This window comes from Armigeres subalbatus, chromosome 1 (genome assembly GCF_024139115.2).
Source record: "Armigeres subalbatus isolate Guangzhou_Male chromosome 1, GZ_Asu_2, whole genome shotgun sequence".
NCBI lineage: Eukaryota > Metazoa > Arthropoda > Insecta > Diptera > Culicidae > Armigeres > Armigeres subalbatus.
This window is the reverse complement of record NC_085139.1, coordinates 100,720,533-100,739,416: the sequence shown is the minus strand read 5'-3', so window position 1 is coordinate 100,739,416 and position 18,884 is coordinate 100,720,533. Positions and strand designations below refer to the sequence as shown.

The window sequence follows — 18,884 nt, the reverse complement described above, 5'->3', positions numbered from 1 at the left end:
TTATTGTCAATATCAAGAAGTCTATGTAGAAGCCTCGCTTTAAGTTGCGTCAAGAATATGACTATTGAAAATAAGATCATTTTCATTGCGAAATGCCAAACGACTATTATGCCAAATGACCATTATGCCAAACGACTTTATGTCAAACGGGGTAGCCCCCATCCCAACGGGCATCAAAATTTGCGTTACTGGTTACTAATTTGGTCTTGGATCATGATTGTTAAAAATGACGCAAAATAATTTCTTTTCTCAGTTCCACAAGCAATGCCCTGTCGTGTTTTGTTATTCGTTCATTTTTATTCAACAAATATATCGTTTTTGCTTCTTTCATGCCTATTTTGCCCTTTTTCGTAGAAAATCATTTACATACCTATTCAATAGAGATGTGCCTGCCTACCTTTACTCTTTGATTGATTCGTTTTCCGTGAGTCCACCCAATTGTTGTTCTAACCATATTAGCGTGAATCAAAGAATAAGACTGTGTCGCAATTCAATCCATAGATTTAAAACAATAGCCCTTTGAATACAGAACGTCGTAAAACTTAAATTTTAGGGCCTTGATAAATACTTATCGTATGCTTGCAATTTAATTTAAACATGTATTGCAGCGTATGCGTGTGTGTGAAGGTCAACAGCAGTGTACATATTTTACAATATAATATGCGTTAATGACATATAACTTAGAATATTATTTATTTGCAGATTTTAAGCCTAAACATTTGCTTTTTTTGTAATATCTTAACATACACCGCGACGAAATATCACCGCGATTGGTTTTTTTATTGCAATGAAAAAAGGTTCAATTAGGCCAACGAAAATTTCGGAAAAAATCGAACGGAAGTTTTGTTGTTGGGAGCACAGTTGTAAGTGTTTGCGGCTTAGAAACAATTACAATGAGCGCGATTTCAAGTTAATTATAATCGGTTAGTTTCGATATGTTCAAGACGTTGGAATTGCAACTGCAACAAGGTGCGGGTGCACTAATGCGATTGGAAGGTATAATTATGCTATGGTACTTATGAAAAACGGTAAATATTAAACTATGTAAATATAACAGAACTGAGTAAAATAGATATAAAACGAATACATAACAAAAAATTGGGAAGCTCCAGGACATAAACGGTATGCGTTATAAAGAACGGATTTTTTTTCATTCATTTGTAACGCATACCGTTGGTTGGATGAATATAAAATAAGGATAGAAAATATTCTGCTTAGCAAATGTGTTTGACTAAGTTTGATAACGCATTTTTAGAGGTTTTTTTTTCAAAGAATTGTTACCCACAGGCTGTCGTAACCACCACCAACTCTATTTATAGTAGAATGCAGTACGAGCCAAGTATAATTATATAGAATGTTGAAAATAGGTAAATTATTGTATGACAACAGACCGCACAATTCCTACTGTATTGTGATATTTGTGATTTTCCATTGATGTCATTTCTACATTAGTTCTACATAAATAAGTAGATCGTGGATTTCAATTCAACTTTTCATGTACACTTTAGATTCAATTTAAGATGCACTCAGTTTTTTTTGTTTTGACAGTAGCAAGATTGGGGAAAAACGCCAAGATCGCCTGTGCATAAAAGAGGTCCTGTCCTCACTAGGACGATGGTTTTACAGAAAATCAAATCCAAACCACATCTATTTTTTAGGAAGCATTACGATACGTCCTTTGGCTATTCGTCTTGCTATGTACTATTACGAAAAAAAAACTTTAATCTACCGTCAAAAAATTAATGTTCACGTTATGAAGAGCAGTTTGACAAGCCGAAATTCGTACAATTATTCAGCAAAAAAGTCATCGCGCAACAAATTGCAAGTTTTATATCTTCTTTAAGATGGAGTCACTAAATTTAACATATTGTAGCCATGTGGTGAGAAAACCTCAAAGACCCTTTCAGGTCTTGTACAATTTCACACATAATTGACAAATGTAAAAAAAAACAAACGAACAAACATATTTTCTTATTTGAATAACGAATTTGAATCCTCAACAATGATGGATACAATCACAAATTCATAAAATATTTACTAGGCCAATCTTCTTGCTCAATGCCCAAATGCCGTCGATACTCTATCTTTTTAAATGTGTTGCTATTTTGTTTTCAAATACCCTGTTTGTTGATGCAATTGTTGTCGCAAATATGAATGTAACTCGAGCTGTAGCTTATTTTTTATATTTGATTCAGTTTTTGTTTTTAGTCCTGTTGTTGTTTGATTTAACACACAAAAATATAGCTCTTATAATATTGCTGAATCTCTACAATTAAGATGTTTGCTGTTCAAATATATATTAGGAGTTCGACTAGGTTAACTACGGAAACGACAAACACACTTGCTAGGTTTTGCAATACATTGATTTAACATTGTTGAACAGTACAAAAAACCTGCTGTTACTTGTGAACTGGTCATACCAGTTAGATCGCATCAAGAGCGAGCTAAAATTGAAATAAAGTGAACACTTGTTCCTAAACTGAATTTAGAGTAGGACAATAACCGCACTACCAACGATTTTTTGTTTGTTTTTTTTTACGTAATTCCTAACACAATTAATTTTATCAAAAATTTCCTAAGGTTTTTTTTTCATACATGCGCGTCTGAGTGTGTTAATTTGTTAGGTAGGTTTAAAGATAGGAATTGCATGTTCTGCCCACGGCTAATTTAATAGATAACACACTTTGTCTCTTGCGGGAGAAAGGGATCAAAAGAAATCCGATTTAAACATTTTCTAAATACTGTTTTGCCTTTTGCTAAAACGTCACAATCACGAGTTTCATCGCACACATTCAATATTTGTTTTGATTTCACTTGTTGGAACTAGTAACTATTTACAGAAACAATTTGTATGTATACGAAAGTTTTCTGGATTTTGCCTGCTAGTAGTAAAGGAATATTTTTGTAACTGAAACATATTTATATAGGCCGACGGTAAATTGAAATCAATCCAATCTTGACGATGTGATTACTTCAAGAAACAAAAGGAGGGAATGGAAATTATACTGCAGCCATATACCATTCTTAGAACGCCTCGACGCGATGGCCGTTGACGCTCAACGACGCGGATCATTGAAACGCCCCGAAGTTCAGTGAACTGCTATTGTTGTTGTTGTTGTTGCTGTTATTGTTCAATCCGTTCATGAAGCCCGGCCCCATGAAGCTTGGAATGTTGCTGGTGGGTTGAGGTGTTGTGGCTGGAAATGCTCCAAAGGCAGTCGTCGGGTTGGGTTGCTGCATCATGGGCATTGGCATCGGGTGCACCGGGCTCGAGTGAATGCTCTTCATTTGATTCATCGTGGGAGCGCTGCCAAGGTTTTTACCTTTCGAGTTACCGAGCAGGTTGTCCAGATCGATGTTAACATTGCCGGCGTTCTTCCAGGTAGTACCAACGTTTGTGGCTGATTTCGTCGCAGCGGATCCAGCTGTTCCGTTTCCGATCAGGGAGTTGTTGTTGCTACTGTTAGCGTTCAGCAGTTGAGGTTGTAATAGTCCTTCCGATGGCTGTAGCATTGAACCTGAAAATAGAAGTAAAAAATGAGAAAAAAAATTTTATGTTTTGCATGCATTCTTAGATACTTTTGGGAGTTATTCGAGATTATGTCGAAGGCTTCCGAGTTTAATAAGATAATAAGACTTTTAGGTTTCCGCTGAGTACATATTTGAAGGCTTTCAAGCTACACAACACAAACTATGTTTATTTTATATATTTCGCTTAGATAAGATCTGTTTAATCGATCACCGATGTCGGTATCCCATGTCGTATTAATTGGAAAAGTCTATCGGACATACGACATGGTAAGTTGACATCTGAAAAGATGCGCTCAGCTTCACAAGTTCCAATTCTCGCGCTTCCACGGGTCTGCCGATGAAAATCGACCGCCAGGTAATAGTGCTGTCTAATGGAAGCTTGAAGTAGCTCAAAGTTTCTCCCTGTCCTGCTCATGCCCATTTGTTGACAAAAAAGAACGAGCAGGACGGGAACAACTTCGAGCTGTTCATTGGACAGCACTAATGCTTGCGTACTGTAGATCTTTTGACATCAATGAGGACACCAGCTGAGCCTGCTCAGGATGTGGTGTATCTTCTGCCAAACTTCTATAAAAAGTTGCTTTCGCAAGCAGCCCCCTGCAAAGCCACCTCGTGCCGCCAAGTCCTGGAGTGAGACTCCAAACAAACCTGCATGCGCGCGGCTGAATAAGAAGTGCGGTGCCAGGTGCCACGCAAGCTATTCCTAGGATGGCAATCCTATCACATGGCTAAGCATCGCAGGTAAGGCGGTATACCGAAAAACAACCAATCAACCCTGAATATGTAATCAAAAATCTCGAAAATACAGGATTCATCATCAAGTAAACAAACTGACTTTTTTGTACGGTCTGCAATAATCGAGTTTTTACGTTATTTTCTCCCCGGATGCGTACAAATAAAATGCGGCCACCATGAAGCCGCAGTTGACCTCCCGGAGCCACTCCAAGACAAGGCAGAAGCGCGGCTTAGAGCCTGCACACCATTCCCAATATCGACAACAACGATCCAAATCTCCAACCTCCGCGCTCGAAGAACCCGTACATGAACCAACAGCACAAGGAGCAATTCGTCGTCATTAACAACACGGTGACTATGGCACCTGCATTACCGGTGGATCAACCCGCATCAGCGGTTAATGACACACCACAGCATGTAACTAATGTCGACATGTGCAACCAGTTTGAGATACTGCAGAATGAAGCTATCTCGAATGGAATGCCAACACTAACTCCAAGTCCAATTACGAGATACGAGAGTTGATGTCGAAAATCAGCATAGCTCAAACCGAACGACGGCGACCAAGGCGGATGTACAACTACACTTCGGGAACAGAATTTTATTATAGCATTATCAATACGCTCCAGGAAGTAGACAACCAGTTCCACACATCGTCCACATATATGGGTTAGGGACAAAAAGTCGAAAGACAAAACGTCGAAAGACAAAAGGTCGAAGGGACAAATGGTCGAAAAGGACAAAAGGTCGAAAGGGACAAAAGGTCGAAAGGACAAAACGTCGAACGGGAAAAAAGGTCGAAAGGACAAAAGGTCGAAAGGACAAAACGTCGAACGGGACAAAAGGTCGAAAGGAACATAAGTTTGAAATTGACAAGCAGAAACGGAGAGAATCAATCTCGCACCAGAGCCAGAGTTGACCTACACAGTTTCTCTGCTATTTTGTTTTTAAAATTTTTAACAATTAAATAAGATTTATTCAATAAGTACCACTAATAGATGGATATTTGAGTTTTCTAAATGACACTTCGATCAAATACACCGGCGTGTATTATAAGCCGGTGTATTTTCAATACGTGCGCCTGCGTAGTGTAGGACAACTCTGTCTCGCGAAATACAAGCTTTATTCATTTCTTATTAACAATCTTTTTAACCTGTCATAAGACGAGTTTATACAATCCCATTGAATTCCACCACTTAATTGTATCTTGACAGATACGTATTTCGACCTCAACGGTAAGGCCGTCTTCAGTGTCTCGTACTTAAGTCGAGTCAAGTACGAGACACTGAAGACGGCCTTACCGTTGAGGTCGAAATACGTATCTGTCAAGATACAATTAAGTGGTGGAATTCAATGGGATTGTATAAACTCGTCTTATGACAGGTGAAAACATTCCACTAAAAAGCTCAAAATAATTTTCTTATCAATCTTTTTAATCTATTTCAGAACTATCTAGATATTCATAATCACACTTAGGGGCCGTCCAGAAACCACGTGGTCATATATGGGGGGAGGGGGGGTTTGGAAAATGACCACGATAAGCCACATGGGGGGAGGGGGGGTGTTGCTCTCGAACCACGTGGTTTTTTTTTACACGAAAAACTTTTGGTGAATAACAATAGCGGTGAAAAAAATACAAATCATTAAAATTTAATGATTTAATCAATAAACGGTGTTCGCCCTTTTTGAAGTAAAGACGACGTCAACGTTTCGTGTTGTTTTTTTTTTCGTTAAGTATAAATAAATATGTCAGTTCCTTCCTTTCGTCCAAGCATAAACGACGTGGTCTTCACGATTTTATTTTAAATCCGAGAAGGTGCTTAAGTGTTCGCACCAGAACGAACATTTTTGGTCCTATCGACCGGATTAGACAGTGCACGGAATGGAAGACCGCGTTTCCTGCCAAAATTTGTTTTAATTTGTGAGTTATCGTCGCTTTTCCGTCGTTCACCATCCCAACACCGAGTTGAGGTTATGGTTGAAAGTGCCGAGTATGTCGTCACCGAAAAATCTATCGTCGCCGTCGCGAAATAACATACCGCCGCCGAAACATGTCGTACAAACACCGTCGTCGAAACAAGCCTTTGCACAAACACCGCCTCCGCCGCCGCCGCGTACATGGGAGAAAAATAAATACCCGAGCGAAATGCAAACCCCGATGGCTGCGAATACTAGTTCGGTATTTCCAATGCGGCACGTCAAAAGTCGAGCATTGATTGTGTCCAGTCTGCAAAGAATATATTCCTTTGTGCAGAATTTCGATTCAGAAACGATGTCCTTGTCAGAGCTGGAGATCAGATTAGAGATTCTGCAAAGCATCTATGGCAAATTTAATACAGTTCAGGAAGCCATCATCGCATCTGCTCAAACTGAAGACGTCCTACAGAACGCAGATGAGCAGGCGGAAAGGTTTGAAGGTATGTTGTTCAGCACCAAGGCAAGAATTCTAGATCTTCTCCGTAGACCAGAGGTAGATCAACCAGTTGATGACGCGGCCTCAAACGCCCCGACCAGTCATAATTCATTCAAACTTCCACCTATTCAATTGCCAACATTCGATGGCGATGTAATGCGATGGCTCCCGTTTAGCGACTCGTTTATCGCTATGATACATGAAAATCAAGGACTTTCCGAAATTCAGAAATTTCATTATCTGAAGTCGTCACTGAAAGGATCAGCATTGGAAATGATCCAAACATTAGAAACTACATCGGGTAACTATAATATAGCGTGGGACCTACTAAAGCACCGCTACCAGAACAAGAGAGTGTTAATGGAAAAGTACGTTAAAGGACTTTTCTCCCTACCTTCCCTGTCAAAGGAATCAGGCAAAGACTTAAGAAAACTACATACGAACATAAACAAGCATGTAGCTGTCATTAACCAGCTCGGTCAGACCGCATCGTGCTTTCGTGCTGTGCGGTTCTTTCTCTCTTTGCGGAAGGAAGTTTTTAATACTACCCGAAGCTATTTTAATTTCAACGGTGCTTCTTAGCGCTATTTGTACCCACTGATCCCGTTACGATCTTTGCAAGGACCCGTGCCTTCGTTTTACGTTGGACCTGTTTGCGGAAGTAAAATTCCGACAAGCGGTGGTAATCCTGCATGGACACCGTTCTGGGAAAAAAACCTCTTAGAAGGTCACGTCTTCACGCTCAGCAATGAGTATTAACAAAACAAGAGGGAGGGGGAGTCTCTGAATTCTCCACTTCCTTCAAAGAAACAAGGTTTCAAGACCGTCCTGCCCAAGCGCGGAAAAAATAGAAGGAAGCTGGAGAATTCAGATATTCCTTCTAACTCTAATATCGGAAATAATTCTTCTCCAATCGAACTGAGCAATCAGTTCGATTTGATTAATGATGAAATTGAGCAAATCGAATCTACCTCTAGCCCAGGTGATTCGATTCATGCGAAAAAGCAAAGGATTCCGCCAATTGTGGTATCTGTTGCCGAGTTTTCTGGCTTCCGGAATGAGATTTTGAGTAACCTTCAGGGCATCAAGGTTTCATTTCAGATTGCTAGGAAGGGTGACTGCCGCGTTTTGCCGGGATCCTTTGACGATCGCAAACGTCTTCTTCAGTATTTAACTGAGAAGCGCCATAAATTCTTCACATACGACGACAAAACTGAGCGATTGTTCAAAGTCTTCTTGAAAGGTCTCCCCAGTGATGATAAATCACTGGATGAGATTAAAATTGAAATTTCTCAATTACTTGGATTTTCACCAGTCCAAGTAATTAAGATGAAAAAGAAATCCCATTCTGGTACTTCCCAGAGGGGCATTAAGAATTTTATTTAGTTCATTTTAACAAAAGTGAACTAAACAATATGAAAAGTTTGGAAAAGGCCTGTATTATGTCCCATGTCCGTGTTACATGGGAACATTTCCGCAGGCCTGGGGGAAATTTCCAAAACCCTACACAGTGCCGTAAGTGCCAAAAGTGGGGTCATGGAACCAAACATTGTCACATGGATGCTAAATGCATGATTTGTGGTGGAACCTCTCACGCCAAAGACGCATGTCCTGTGAGAGAAGATTCCAATAAATTTAAGTGCGCAAACTGTGGGGGCAATCATAAATCCAATTTCTGGGAATGCCCTTCACGCAAAAAAGTTTTGAATTCCCGTGCAAAATTGATGACGGGAAATTCCAATCGGATCCCAGATTCGACGGGTAGAAATTTTTCAAACGCTCAAATTTCGAAACCGGTTACCGGTCGAGCAATTCATACCCACCACAATTCACAAACAAATTTTGCCGCTCGTCAACGGGTAGCAAGCACTTCAGTAAATTCCAATTTTTCGAATGTACCTACGTATGCAAACATCGCTGCTGGTAGACCAAATTTCTCTTCTCAAAATGAGGTTTATACCCATGTCCCAACGGAAAATAACGGTCATGTTGCCGATTCAGGTAGCATGACTGCTTCCGATTTTGATTTTTAACTGAACAATTGCATCACATGATTGATGCAATGTTCAAAGCAAATACCATTCCTGAAGCTGTTCAGGTTGGTATAAAGTACACACAAAAATTGTTATCGGACTCCGTTTCAATGGATCCAAATAATTGTGTGAAAGTTCTAAATTGGAATGCCCGCTCTCTAAAGGGGAAGGAAGATGAATTATTCAACTTCCTTTCAGTTCATAATGTGCATATTGCCATTATAACTGAAACGTATTTAAAACCAGGACTCTCCATTAAAAGAGATCCAAACTATTTTATCTACAGAAATGATCGTCTTGACAGCGCCTGTAGTGGGGTCGCCATTGTCATTAATAGACGTATCAAACATAAATTATTTTCTTCGTTTGAAACCAAAGTTTTTGAAACCTTGGGAGTTTCTGTTGAAACAAATTTTGGACAATTTTCCTTCATTGCAGCCTACTTGCCTTTTCAATGCAATGGGCAGCAAAAGAATTTGTTGAAAGCTGATCTTCAAATTCTGACTCGCAACAAATCAAAATTCTTCGTAATTGGTGACTTCAATGCCAAACACCGTTCATGGAATAATGCTCAAAGCAATTCCAATGGTAAAATTTTATTTGAAGATTGTTCTGCGGGATATTATACTATTCAATATCCCAATGGACCAACTTGTTTTTCTTCCAGTCGAAATCCTTCTACAATTGATTTAGTTTTAACGGATTCAAGTCAGCTGTGTGGCCAATTGGTAACTCATGCTGACTTTGACTCTGATCACCTTCCTGTGACATTTGAAATCTCGCAAGAAGCCATTTATAATCCAATCAGCTCTACTTTTAATTATCATAGAGCTGATTGGGATTTATATAAAACGTATATCGATAGGAATTTTGATGTTGATATTCCTCTCGATACCAAAAGTGATATTGATAATGCTCTCGTATCTTTGACAAATTTAATTGTCGAAGCCAGAGGCATTGCAATTCCGAAATGTGAAGTTAAATTCAACTCCATTATTATTGACGACGATCTTCAGCTACTGATCCGTCTTAAAAATGTGAGAAGAAGGCAATACCAAAGAACTCGCGATCCCGCGTTGAAAGTTATTTGGCGAGATTTGCAAAATGAAATTTAAAAACGTTTCGCTATTCTGAGAAATACCAACTTTGAGAATAATGTCTCGAAGTTGGATCCCAGTTCGAAACCCTTTTGGAAATTAACGAAAATTCTTAAAAAACCTCAAAAGCCAATTCCAGCGCTTAAAGAGGGAAATAAAATTTCATTAACAAATGGCGAAAAGGCTCAAAAACTTGCTCAGCAGTTCGAGAGTGCCCATAATTTTAGTCTAGGTCTCACTAGTCCAATTGAGGATCAGGTTACACGAAGCTTCGAAGACATTCTCAACCAAGATAATGTTTTTGACCCTACGTTGGGAACTAATTTGGACGAAGTGAGATCTATTACTAGAAAATTTAAAAATATGAAAGCCCCGGGTGATGATGGTAGTTTCTACATACTTATCAAAAAACTTCCTGAGAGCTCTTTATCCTTTTGGTTAATTTATTTAACAAATGTTTTCAATTGGCATACTTCCCAGATAAATGGAAAAACGCCAAAGTTGTTCCAATTTTGAAGCCGGACAAAAATCCAGCTGAGGCTTCTAGTTATCGCTCAATCAGTTTGCTTTCTTCAATAAGCAAACTGTTTGAAAAGATTATTTTAAATAGAATGATGGTTCATATTAATGACAATTCTATTTTTGCTGATGAGCAATTTGGTTTTCGCCATGGACATTCAACCACTCATCAGTTATTAAGAGTTACGAACTTAATTCGGCTCAACAAATCTGAAGGATATTCGACTGGAGTTGCTCTTCTTGATATAGAGAAAGCATTTGACAGTGTTTGGCATGAAGGTTTGATTGTAAAATTGATGAATTTTAATTTTCCTCTGTACATCATTAAACTGATCCAAAATTATTTATCAGATCGTTTCGCTGCAGGTAAACTATCAGAATACTAAATCTGATAGATTACCTGTAAGGGCTGGTGTCCCCAAGGCAGCATACTGGGGCCCATATTGTATAACATTTTACTTCTGACTTACCTGATTTACCACCAGGATGTCAAAATCTTTGTTTGCAGATGACACGGGCCTTTCAGCCAAAGGGCGAAGCCTTCGTGTCATTTGTAGTAGATTGCAAAAAGTTTGGATATTTTCTCCACTTACTTGCAAAAATGGAAAATTTCCTGAATGCTTCCAAAACTCAGCTTATAATTTTCCCACATAAGCCGAGAGCTTCTTATTTGAAACCTTCTAGCAGACATATTGTCACTATGAATGGGGTTCCAATTAATTGGTCTATGAAGCTAAATATTTAGGGCTTCTGCTAGATCAAAAATTAACTTTAAAAATCACATTGAAGGCCTTCAAGCCAAATGTAACAAATATATTAAGTGCCTATATCCACTTATAAACAGAAAATCAAAACTTTGTCTTAAGAACAAACTTTTGATTTACAAACAAATTTTTAGACCAGCCATGTTGTATGCTGTGCCAATATGGGCTAGTTGCTGCAATACCAGAAAGAAGGCACTCCAGAGGATTCAAAATAAAATTTTGAAAATGATTCTGAAGTTGCCTCCGTGGTATAGTACCAATGAACTTCATAGAATTTCTAATATTGAGACATTGCAACAAATGTCCAACAAAATAATTTCCAATTTTAGACAAAAATCGTTGCAATCTTCTATTGCAACGATTAACTCCTTGTACCCTTAGTTTTAAATAGGTTAAGTTTAGTTTAAGTTGAAAACATTGTAATTCCTACATGGTTCATTTCAACCATAGGAAAAAATTGAAATGTATTAATAATAACTAAAAGCGTAACATAGCAAATAAGGATGATAGTGTTAAGAAAACACGGAACACCTAGTCTAAGAGATGAATGCATGTATTAGATAATTAGCAAATAAAATCAGTTAGAAAAAAAAAAAAAACCAGCTCGGTATTCCTACGCAGTCTTGGGAGAAAATAATTGTAATCCAGATGTCCCAAAAACTAGACCCGTTAACGTACAAAGAGTGGGAGAATGAAACAAATCCAACTGTATTGCCTTCATTGGACGAGATGAATCGTTTTCTGGAAAGACGCTGTCATACATTGGAGGCACGTGAAGTGAACCAGTCTAACCAATTCATCACTACTGCAAGCAGCAAACCAACGACCCATGCTTGCTCATGCCGGCACATTACCGCCTTGTGTGTTGGAGTGTCCGGCGCCACATCCACTATTCATGTGTCCGAAATTCTCAGGAAAACATCCCACCGAACGCATTGATATATTGCGCGCCCTTGGCTTGTGCTATAACTGCATGAGATCCAACCACATGGCCAATCATTGCCAAGCTCGTTGCTGTCAAAAATGCGGTGCAAAGCACAATACCATGATCCACATCGACCAACCGGACGATACAGTTGCCTCCAACTCCTGTCGAACAACTTCATCGATTCAAATTCTACTAGCGACAGCTGTTGTTTTAATTGCTGACCATCAAGGTGATTGGATTCCGTGTCGCGCTTTGCTAGATTCAGGATCCCAAACAAGCTTCATCAGCAGTAGATTAGCGAGAACTCTTCGATTGCAGTCCAACAACAAACGTTTGTCGATACAAGGAATTGGCGGAACAAGTTGCAATACAACGAAAAGTGTAAGCAGTACAATCAAGTCTCGGTTCAATAATTTCGCTGTACCGCTGGAGCTCTACGTCATCGACGAAATAACAGGACTTATTCCAACGAGAAAGTATAATCCTTCCGATTTGGATCTCGCAGCGGGATTAGCGATAGCGGACCCTAATTTCTACAAGCCAGCGAGAATTGATGTATTGCTTGGAGCAGAAATATTCCATGACATTCTTGTTGGGGAGCCAACCGTTCGTCGTAATTTGCCTACACTACAGAACACCCAATTCGGATTCGTCGTTGCGGGAAAAATCAACAATCCATCATTAGGTAAAAATAAGCAACTGTGTAACTTCCAGCAATACAGTGAAACCTACGATGATGCAAATGTGGAAATGTTATGGAAGCTGGAAAATCAAGAACCAGACTCATCAGCAAATAACGACGCAATGGCGTGCGAAATGAATTTCGTTGCAAGCACCAAACGAATAAACGATGGCCGATTCATGGTGCAACTGCCCTTGAGGGAAAATCCCAATGTGCTGGGAGATTCGAAGAAGTACGCCCTATCTATGTTTTCGAAACTAGAAGCCAGATTAAACCGAGATCAAGTGCTACAATCAATGTATATTGATTTCATGCGTGAGTATCAAACATTGGGTCATATGATAGAAACATCAGAGCAATATCTTCCATCCCCATCCTATTTTATTCCACATCACGCCGTGCTAAAGATGTCAAGTTCGTCGACCAAGCTTCGAGTTGTTTTTAATGCTTCTTCTAAAACAACTACAGGGAAATCCTTGAACGACATTCTTCGAATTGGCCCCAATGTCCAAAATGATATTCAGTCAATTTTGATCAGGTTCACCATTCATCGATTCGTTTTCGTGGCCGACATCAAGAAAATGTATCGACAGATTCTTGTTGACGAGGAATCTGCCAACATGCAACACATTTTTTGGCGAGAGTCTCCCATGGATGAACTGAAATGTTACAGTCTTCAAACTGTCACATATGGAACTGCCTCTGCATCATTTTTGGCTACCAGATGCTTGTCCGAATTGGCATATCAGCAAGGGAAACAATTCCCACTCGCTCAAGAAATCATTCTTAACGATACCTATGTAGACGATGTAGTTACTGGAGCCGACTCAGAAGAAGATTTGATAGAAAAAAGGGATGCAATCGTTAATCTGTTAGGGGCGGCTAAATTCGAATTGCACAAATGGTCGTCAAATTCTACGGCTGTACTAGAAGGCATTGATGAAGGGAATAGAGAACCACCAAATGAACGACGATCTGTTAAAACACTTGGCGTGTTCTGGGATCCAGAAAGTGATTCCATTTCATACAACATCGTTATCGACAAATTTATTGAAGAATTTGTTTCAAAACGCTCCATGCTACAGTGCATTGCAACCGTGTATGACCCCTTGGGCTTTATAGCTCCAGTGTTGACTTCTGCTAAACATCTATTGCAACGCGTTTGGATCGATGGCTATGACTGGGATGAGTCTGTATCGACGGATTTAGCTGCATTGTGGACGAAGTTTGTGTCAGAGCTCACGATAATCAACGCATTCCAAATTCGTCGTCACACAGTATTGAGTTCGGCGTGCAATATTCAGTTGCACGGATTTTGTGATGCATCGGGCGTTGCTTAAGGTGCGGTGTTGTACATACGAAGTGAAGATTCCACAGGCCACACTCACGTACAAATGTTGTATGCCCGTTCAAGAATAGCACCTGCAGGAAAGAAGGGAACGAATTTGAAAAAAAGAACATCCGTGGAGCTTGAACTATGTGGAGCGGCATTGCTTGCGGAGATGACTGTCAAGTCAATGCAAGCGTTGAATATAGAGTTCGATGCTGTTTCATTGTGGACTGACTCGGCTATAAATTTAGCTCGAATCTGCAGTAGCGACAATCGATGGAATCTGTTTGTGTCAAATCGCGTAAGTAAAATTCAAAACTCTACTTCAGTAGCATCTTGGAAGCACATAAGTGGCGCTGAGAACCCAGCAGATGTTCTCTCTAGAGGATGTACACCTGTGCAATTGGAATCTAATCGGTTATGGTGGAATGGACCAACCTGGCTGGCAGCACCATTTGAACACTGGCCAAGGCAATATCAAACACTCGAAAGGGACATAATCACCTATCACAATGACTGCCTGGTTACTGCTATGACTGAAGTGTCACCATTGTTCGAGAGATTTTCCAACTTGCCTCGCTTGGTATCCGTTGTTGGTTGGTGTCTTCGATTCGCAAACGCTGCTAGAAAGAGAGATGTTTCGAACCAATACTAACGATTAATGAAACGGATGCTGCCCTTTTGTGCCTCATCAAGCTGTGTCAGTCTGAAACTTTCGGAAATGAGCTACGGTTGCTAAGATCTGGAAAATCAGTGCACGCTGGAAGTCGTTTGTCATCATTGCATCCTATCTTACGTGATCTTATTGTGGTTGGTGGTAGGCTAAACAATGCTCCGTTGAATGATTGTCAGAAGCACCCCATAATTCTGCCGCAACATCAACTAACTCGAATGATCGTTCAAAGGGAGCACATGAATGGTCATTTACCGGAAAAGGCATTATTGTATGCTGTTCGTAACAAATATTGGCCGCTTTGTGGACAGCGTGTTGTTCATAATATTGTACGGAGTTGCCTATCATGTTTTAAGGCCAGACCGCAAGGGATCGAGCAGCTAATGGGCAGTATGCCATCCGTTAGAGTTACGCCAGTCCGTGCCTTTCTTAATACAGGAGTTGATTTCTGTGGCCCTATCAAATTGAAAATTCGTTGCAACGTAAATACAATATCACAAAGGCCTATATTTGCGTATTCGTATGCATGAGCGTGAAGGCAGTGCACCTTGAAATAGTAACTAGTTTGTCAACGGAAGGCTTCTCTCGGCGTTGGATCGTTTCCTTAGTCGTCGTGGGCATTGTCAGAATTTGTATTGCGACAATGGGACCAATTTCATTGGAGCCAAGAATGAGATGAAGCAACTATACAATAGGCTGACCGACAGTAGTGATTCAATAAAACGGCGTATGAACGAACATCGCGTTCAGTGGCATATGATTCCTCCACGTGCCCCAAACTTTGGAGGCATCTGGGAAGCGTGCGTTAAACAAGTTAAGCTGTACATTCAGAGATCCATGGGAGATGTTGCCTTCACATACGAGGGCTACAGTACTTTATTATGCAAAATAGAAGCATGTCTAAATTCAAGACCCCTCACTCCCATTTCTAATGACCCGGACGATTTGTTGCCACTAACTCCTGCTCACTTTCTTATAGGAGAGAGTTTGATAGCTCCAGCAGAACCCGACTACAGCAACATTCCGACGAACCGGCTTTCAATGTATCAGAACATAAAACAACGTCAACAAGTATTTTGGTAACGGAAAAAACTCTGTGGAATATCTTAACACCTTGCAACAAAGGATGAAAAACCGACGATTATCGCCAAACTTATATGTGGGACAATTGGTCATAATTAAGGAGGATAATTTGCCGCCGCTCAAGTGGGCAATGGGCCGCATTGTCAGTTTGCACCCGGGAAGCGATGGATTAGTACGAGTGGTGGAGATTCGTACTTCCGGTGGAGTAATGAAGCGGAGTATTTCCAAAATATGTCCTTTACCAACGGAGCAACAGTTGACCGAATTGGAGAATGATCAAGCTGGTCACGTTAACGCCGGGGGTGGATGTTCGCCCTTTTTGAAGTAAAGACGACGTCAACGTTTCGTGTTGTTTTTTTTCGTTAAGTATAAATAAATATGTCAGTTCCTTCCTTTCGTCCAAGCATAAACGACGTGGTCTTCACGATTTTATTTTAAATCCGAGAAGGTGCTTAAGTGTTCGCACCAGAACGAACAAACGGAAAGCGCATCTTAGGGCCGATGCCCACGTAGCGTCTTTTCAACTCAGCGTTGAAAAGACGTAGGTGTACATCGAGAAAAACCGGTAACGCAGCGTCAGTCGTAACGCCGATGCATATCTGCGTTATTTTACCATCTTAGCCTTAGATCCTTTTTCCATAAAAAATTAACGAAAAACCAGGTTGCGATTCAGTCTCAATTCCCACAAAAAAAAATTGGAAAGGAAAAATGAAAAAATACACTTTTGCATCAGCGTACGCAGCTACAATTTTGAAAAATGTTCAAGAAAAAAACTTTCAAAAGAATGCCTTGTGGATAATCAGGAAAAATCCAGTGAAGAAATTTCATGTAAAAACTTTGACATTACTTCATACAATCCTGATAAAATTCTGACATTCAGAATGATTTTTGAACAATTCTCTCTGAAAAATTTTGCTTGGAAATTTTGCTACAAATTGTTAATGAAAAAAAAACAAAACATCTCCAGTGTAAATTCCGAAAAATTTTCCCTAAAGCTCCAAAAAAATTCCATGTGAATTCTGTCTGAAAATTCAAAACAGTCCCGTGGGAAATACATATAATTTTCGATGGAAAAAAAAAGTTCATATTTTCATATTTTTTTTTACATTCTAATGAATTTCTTCGACAAGTTCTTTCGAATCTTCACCAGCAATTCTTCTTCATTTCCAAAAGAAGTTTTTCGAACATTTTAAGGAGTACACTTCGACATGTTCAGTCTCAAGTTAGCCTTGCGAGCAAAGGCGTAGGATTGCCCATCTGGAGATAGCGAGTTCGATTCTTGTTCCTGTCTGAATGTTTTCGGGAGGGAAACATTCTCGACACCCTAGGTATAGTGTATCCATCGTACTTGCTACACAAGATATATAATCGTGCAATGGCTGGCATATAAAAGCTTTCAATTTATAACTGAGGAAATGCTAATAGAATATACTAAGTTGAAAAGCAGACCAACTTCCAGTCGGAATATGGAGCCATAGAAGAAGACTTTTAAATTTTTCAAGAAAAAATCTTCTGAATTTCCGAAAGATATTAAACAGCCAATGCCACATGAAACACTTTTTCCGTTGATTTTTTGTTTTTGGATTTTTTCAAATTTGGAATTTTGAAATGAAATTTTTTTGGAATACTTTTTTACGCTCTTTGTGAATTCTACACATTTTTTTTTTAATTTTCCAAGTATTTTTTTATTTGAGGCATTATTTAGAATTTCCACGGAAGAGATCCATAGACTCAAAAAATTCTTTGGATTTTCAAAGAATAAATCTTTAGAATTCTCAAGGTTAATGTTTTTCTAATTTGCACCATGAATTCTTCCAAAATTTCATCGGGAATTCATTCTTCTTCGGGAAGTCATTTTGATTTCTTTGTAGGTCCAGCTAAACATTGCTTTAAATCTTTACCATGCAAAGATGCACAGGAAATGATTTAGAAATTTTAAGGAATTTTCACATCAGAAAATCTTTATAATTTTGATTTAATTTTTTAAGGAATTCCTACTGGAAATGCTTCAAAAGTACAACCTTTACAAGTACTAAAAAAGTACAATTTTTTCGTTATTTCCACTTGTAAAAACATCGGAATTTCCTCGGGAAATTCATTATTGGTGTTTCAGATGAACTTTTTTCGATTTTCTACTGGAAAATCTTAGGAATTTCCATCGGAAATATTTTGGCATTTCTTTTGGAAATTAAAAAAAAACTACTGAAAATGTCTAAGAATTTCTTTTGGAAAACGAAAAAAATTTCCATTGGAAATTCAGAAGAATTTTCTTTGAAGATTCATTAAAGTTGCCCAGGATTTTGAAGAAAATCTTTAGAGATTATGTAAAAAAAAGTAAGCTGGATTTTTTTCTAATTTATATTGGAAATTCTTCGGAATTTGATGTTTATTGGAATTTTCATCGTAAATATGCATTTCGGATCCTTCTACGGATTCTTATAGTTCTTCAAAATTTCTACCAAACGTTTTTGGAACTCTTCCACAGAGGCGACTCGTCCATACGTTCTACCTGTTCATGGAACAGGTAACCATTTTTAGGTCAGAAGTAGGAAATTAATGTCTTGGCAATTAATTGTAAGGGCAAATAATCTACCCAGTAAATTTTTAAACAAAGTTTCACGTAATATTTCCAATGATTTTAACATCTAAACATCTAAATAAACAAAATATTTCGTAGACAGATCAAGCTAACGCCACATGCTTGGCGTACAGTCAAATTGCAGCTAAATGTGTGTTTCTCCGACACACCACACCCCATCACATAGAAAGCTTTTGACAGTCGTACGATCCATAATGAAGAACCAACAGCAGCACTGCCAGAAGTCAAATTTAAAGTTTTGCGCCATGACAAATGATTTGATATAATTTCCTCCTTGGTATGCTCACTCGTTCTCCGCGCGCAGAGAACCAGCGTGAGCGTTGCCAGCTTTCTCCGTTTCCTCACATCATCCCAGTGTTGTAAAATGTCATTTGCATTCGTTTGTATAATTTTCCCAGAACTTTTTTCAGAAGGTAGCTATCAATTTATGTTGTATGACGAACTTATAGCGGTTAAATGGGCCTACAACTTTGTCTAACGAGACTTTGCTGTAAATA

The 18,884-nt window shown here is 39.1% G+C and overlaps 1 protein-coding gene across 1 annotated transcript in view; it reads right to left on the bottom strand.

The window, feature by feature from the left end:
* Positions 1 to 277: 277 nt before the first annotated feature.
* The window catches only part of LOC134203645 (clathrin interactor 1), a 102,952-nt gene continuing 84,345 nt past the window's right edge, over positions 278 to 18,884 (bottom strand). Inside the window, exon 6 of the mRNA XM_062678538.1 lies at positions 278 to 3,518. Within this exon, the coding sequence (XP_062534522.1) occupies positions 3,070 to 3,518 (449 nt within the window). The 3' untranslated portion in view covers positions 278 to 3,069. The remainder of the gene's footprint in view (positions 3,519 to 18,884) is intronic.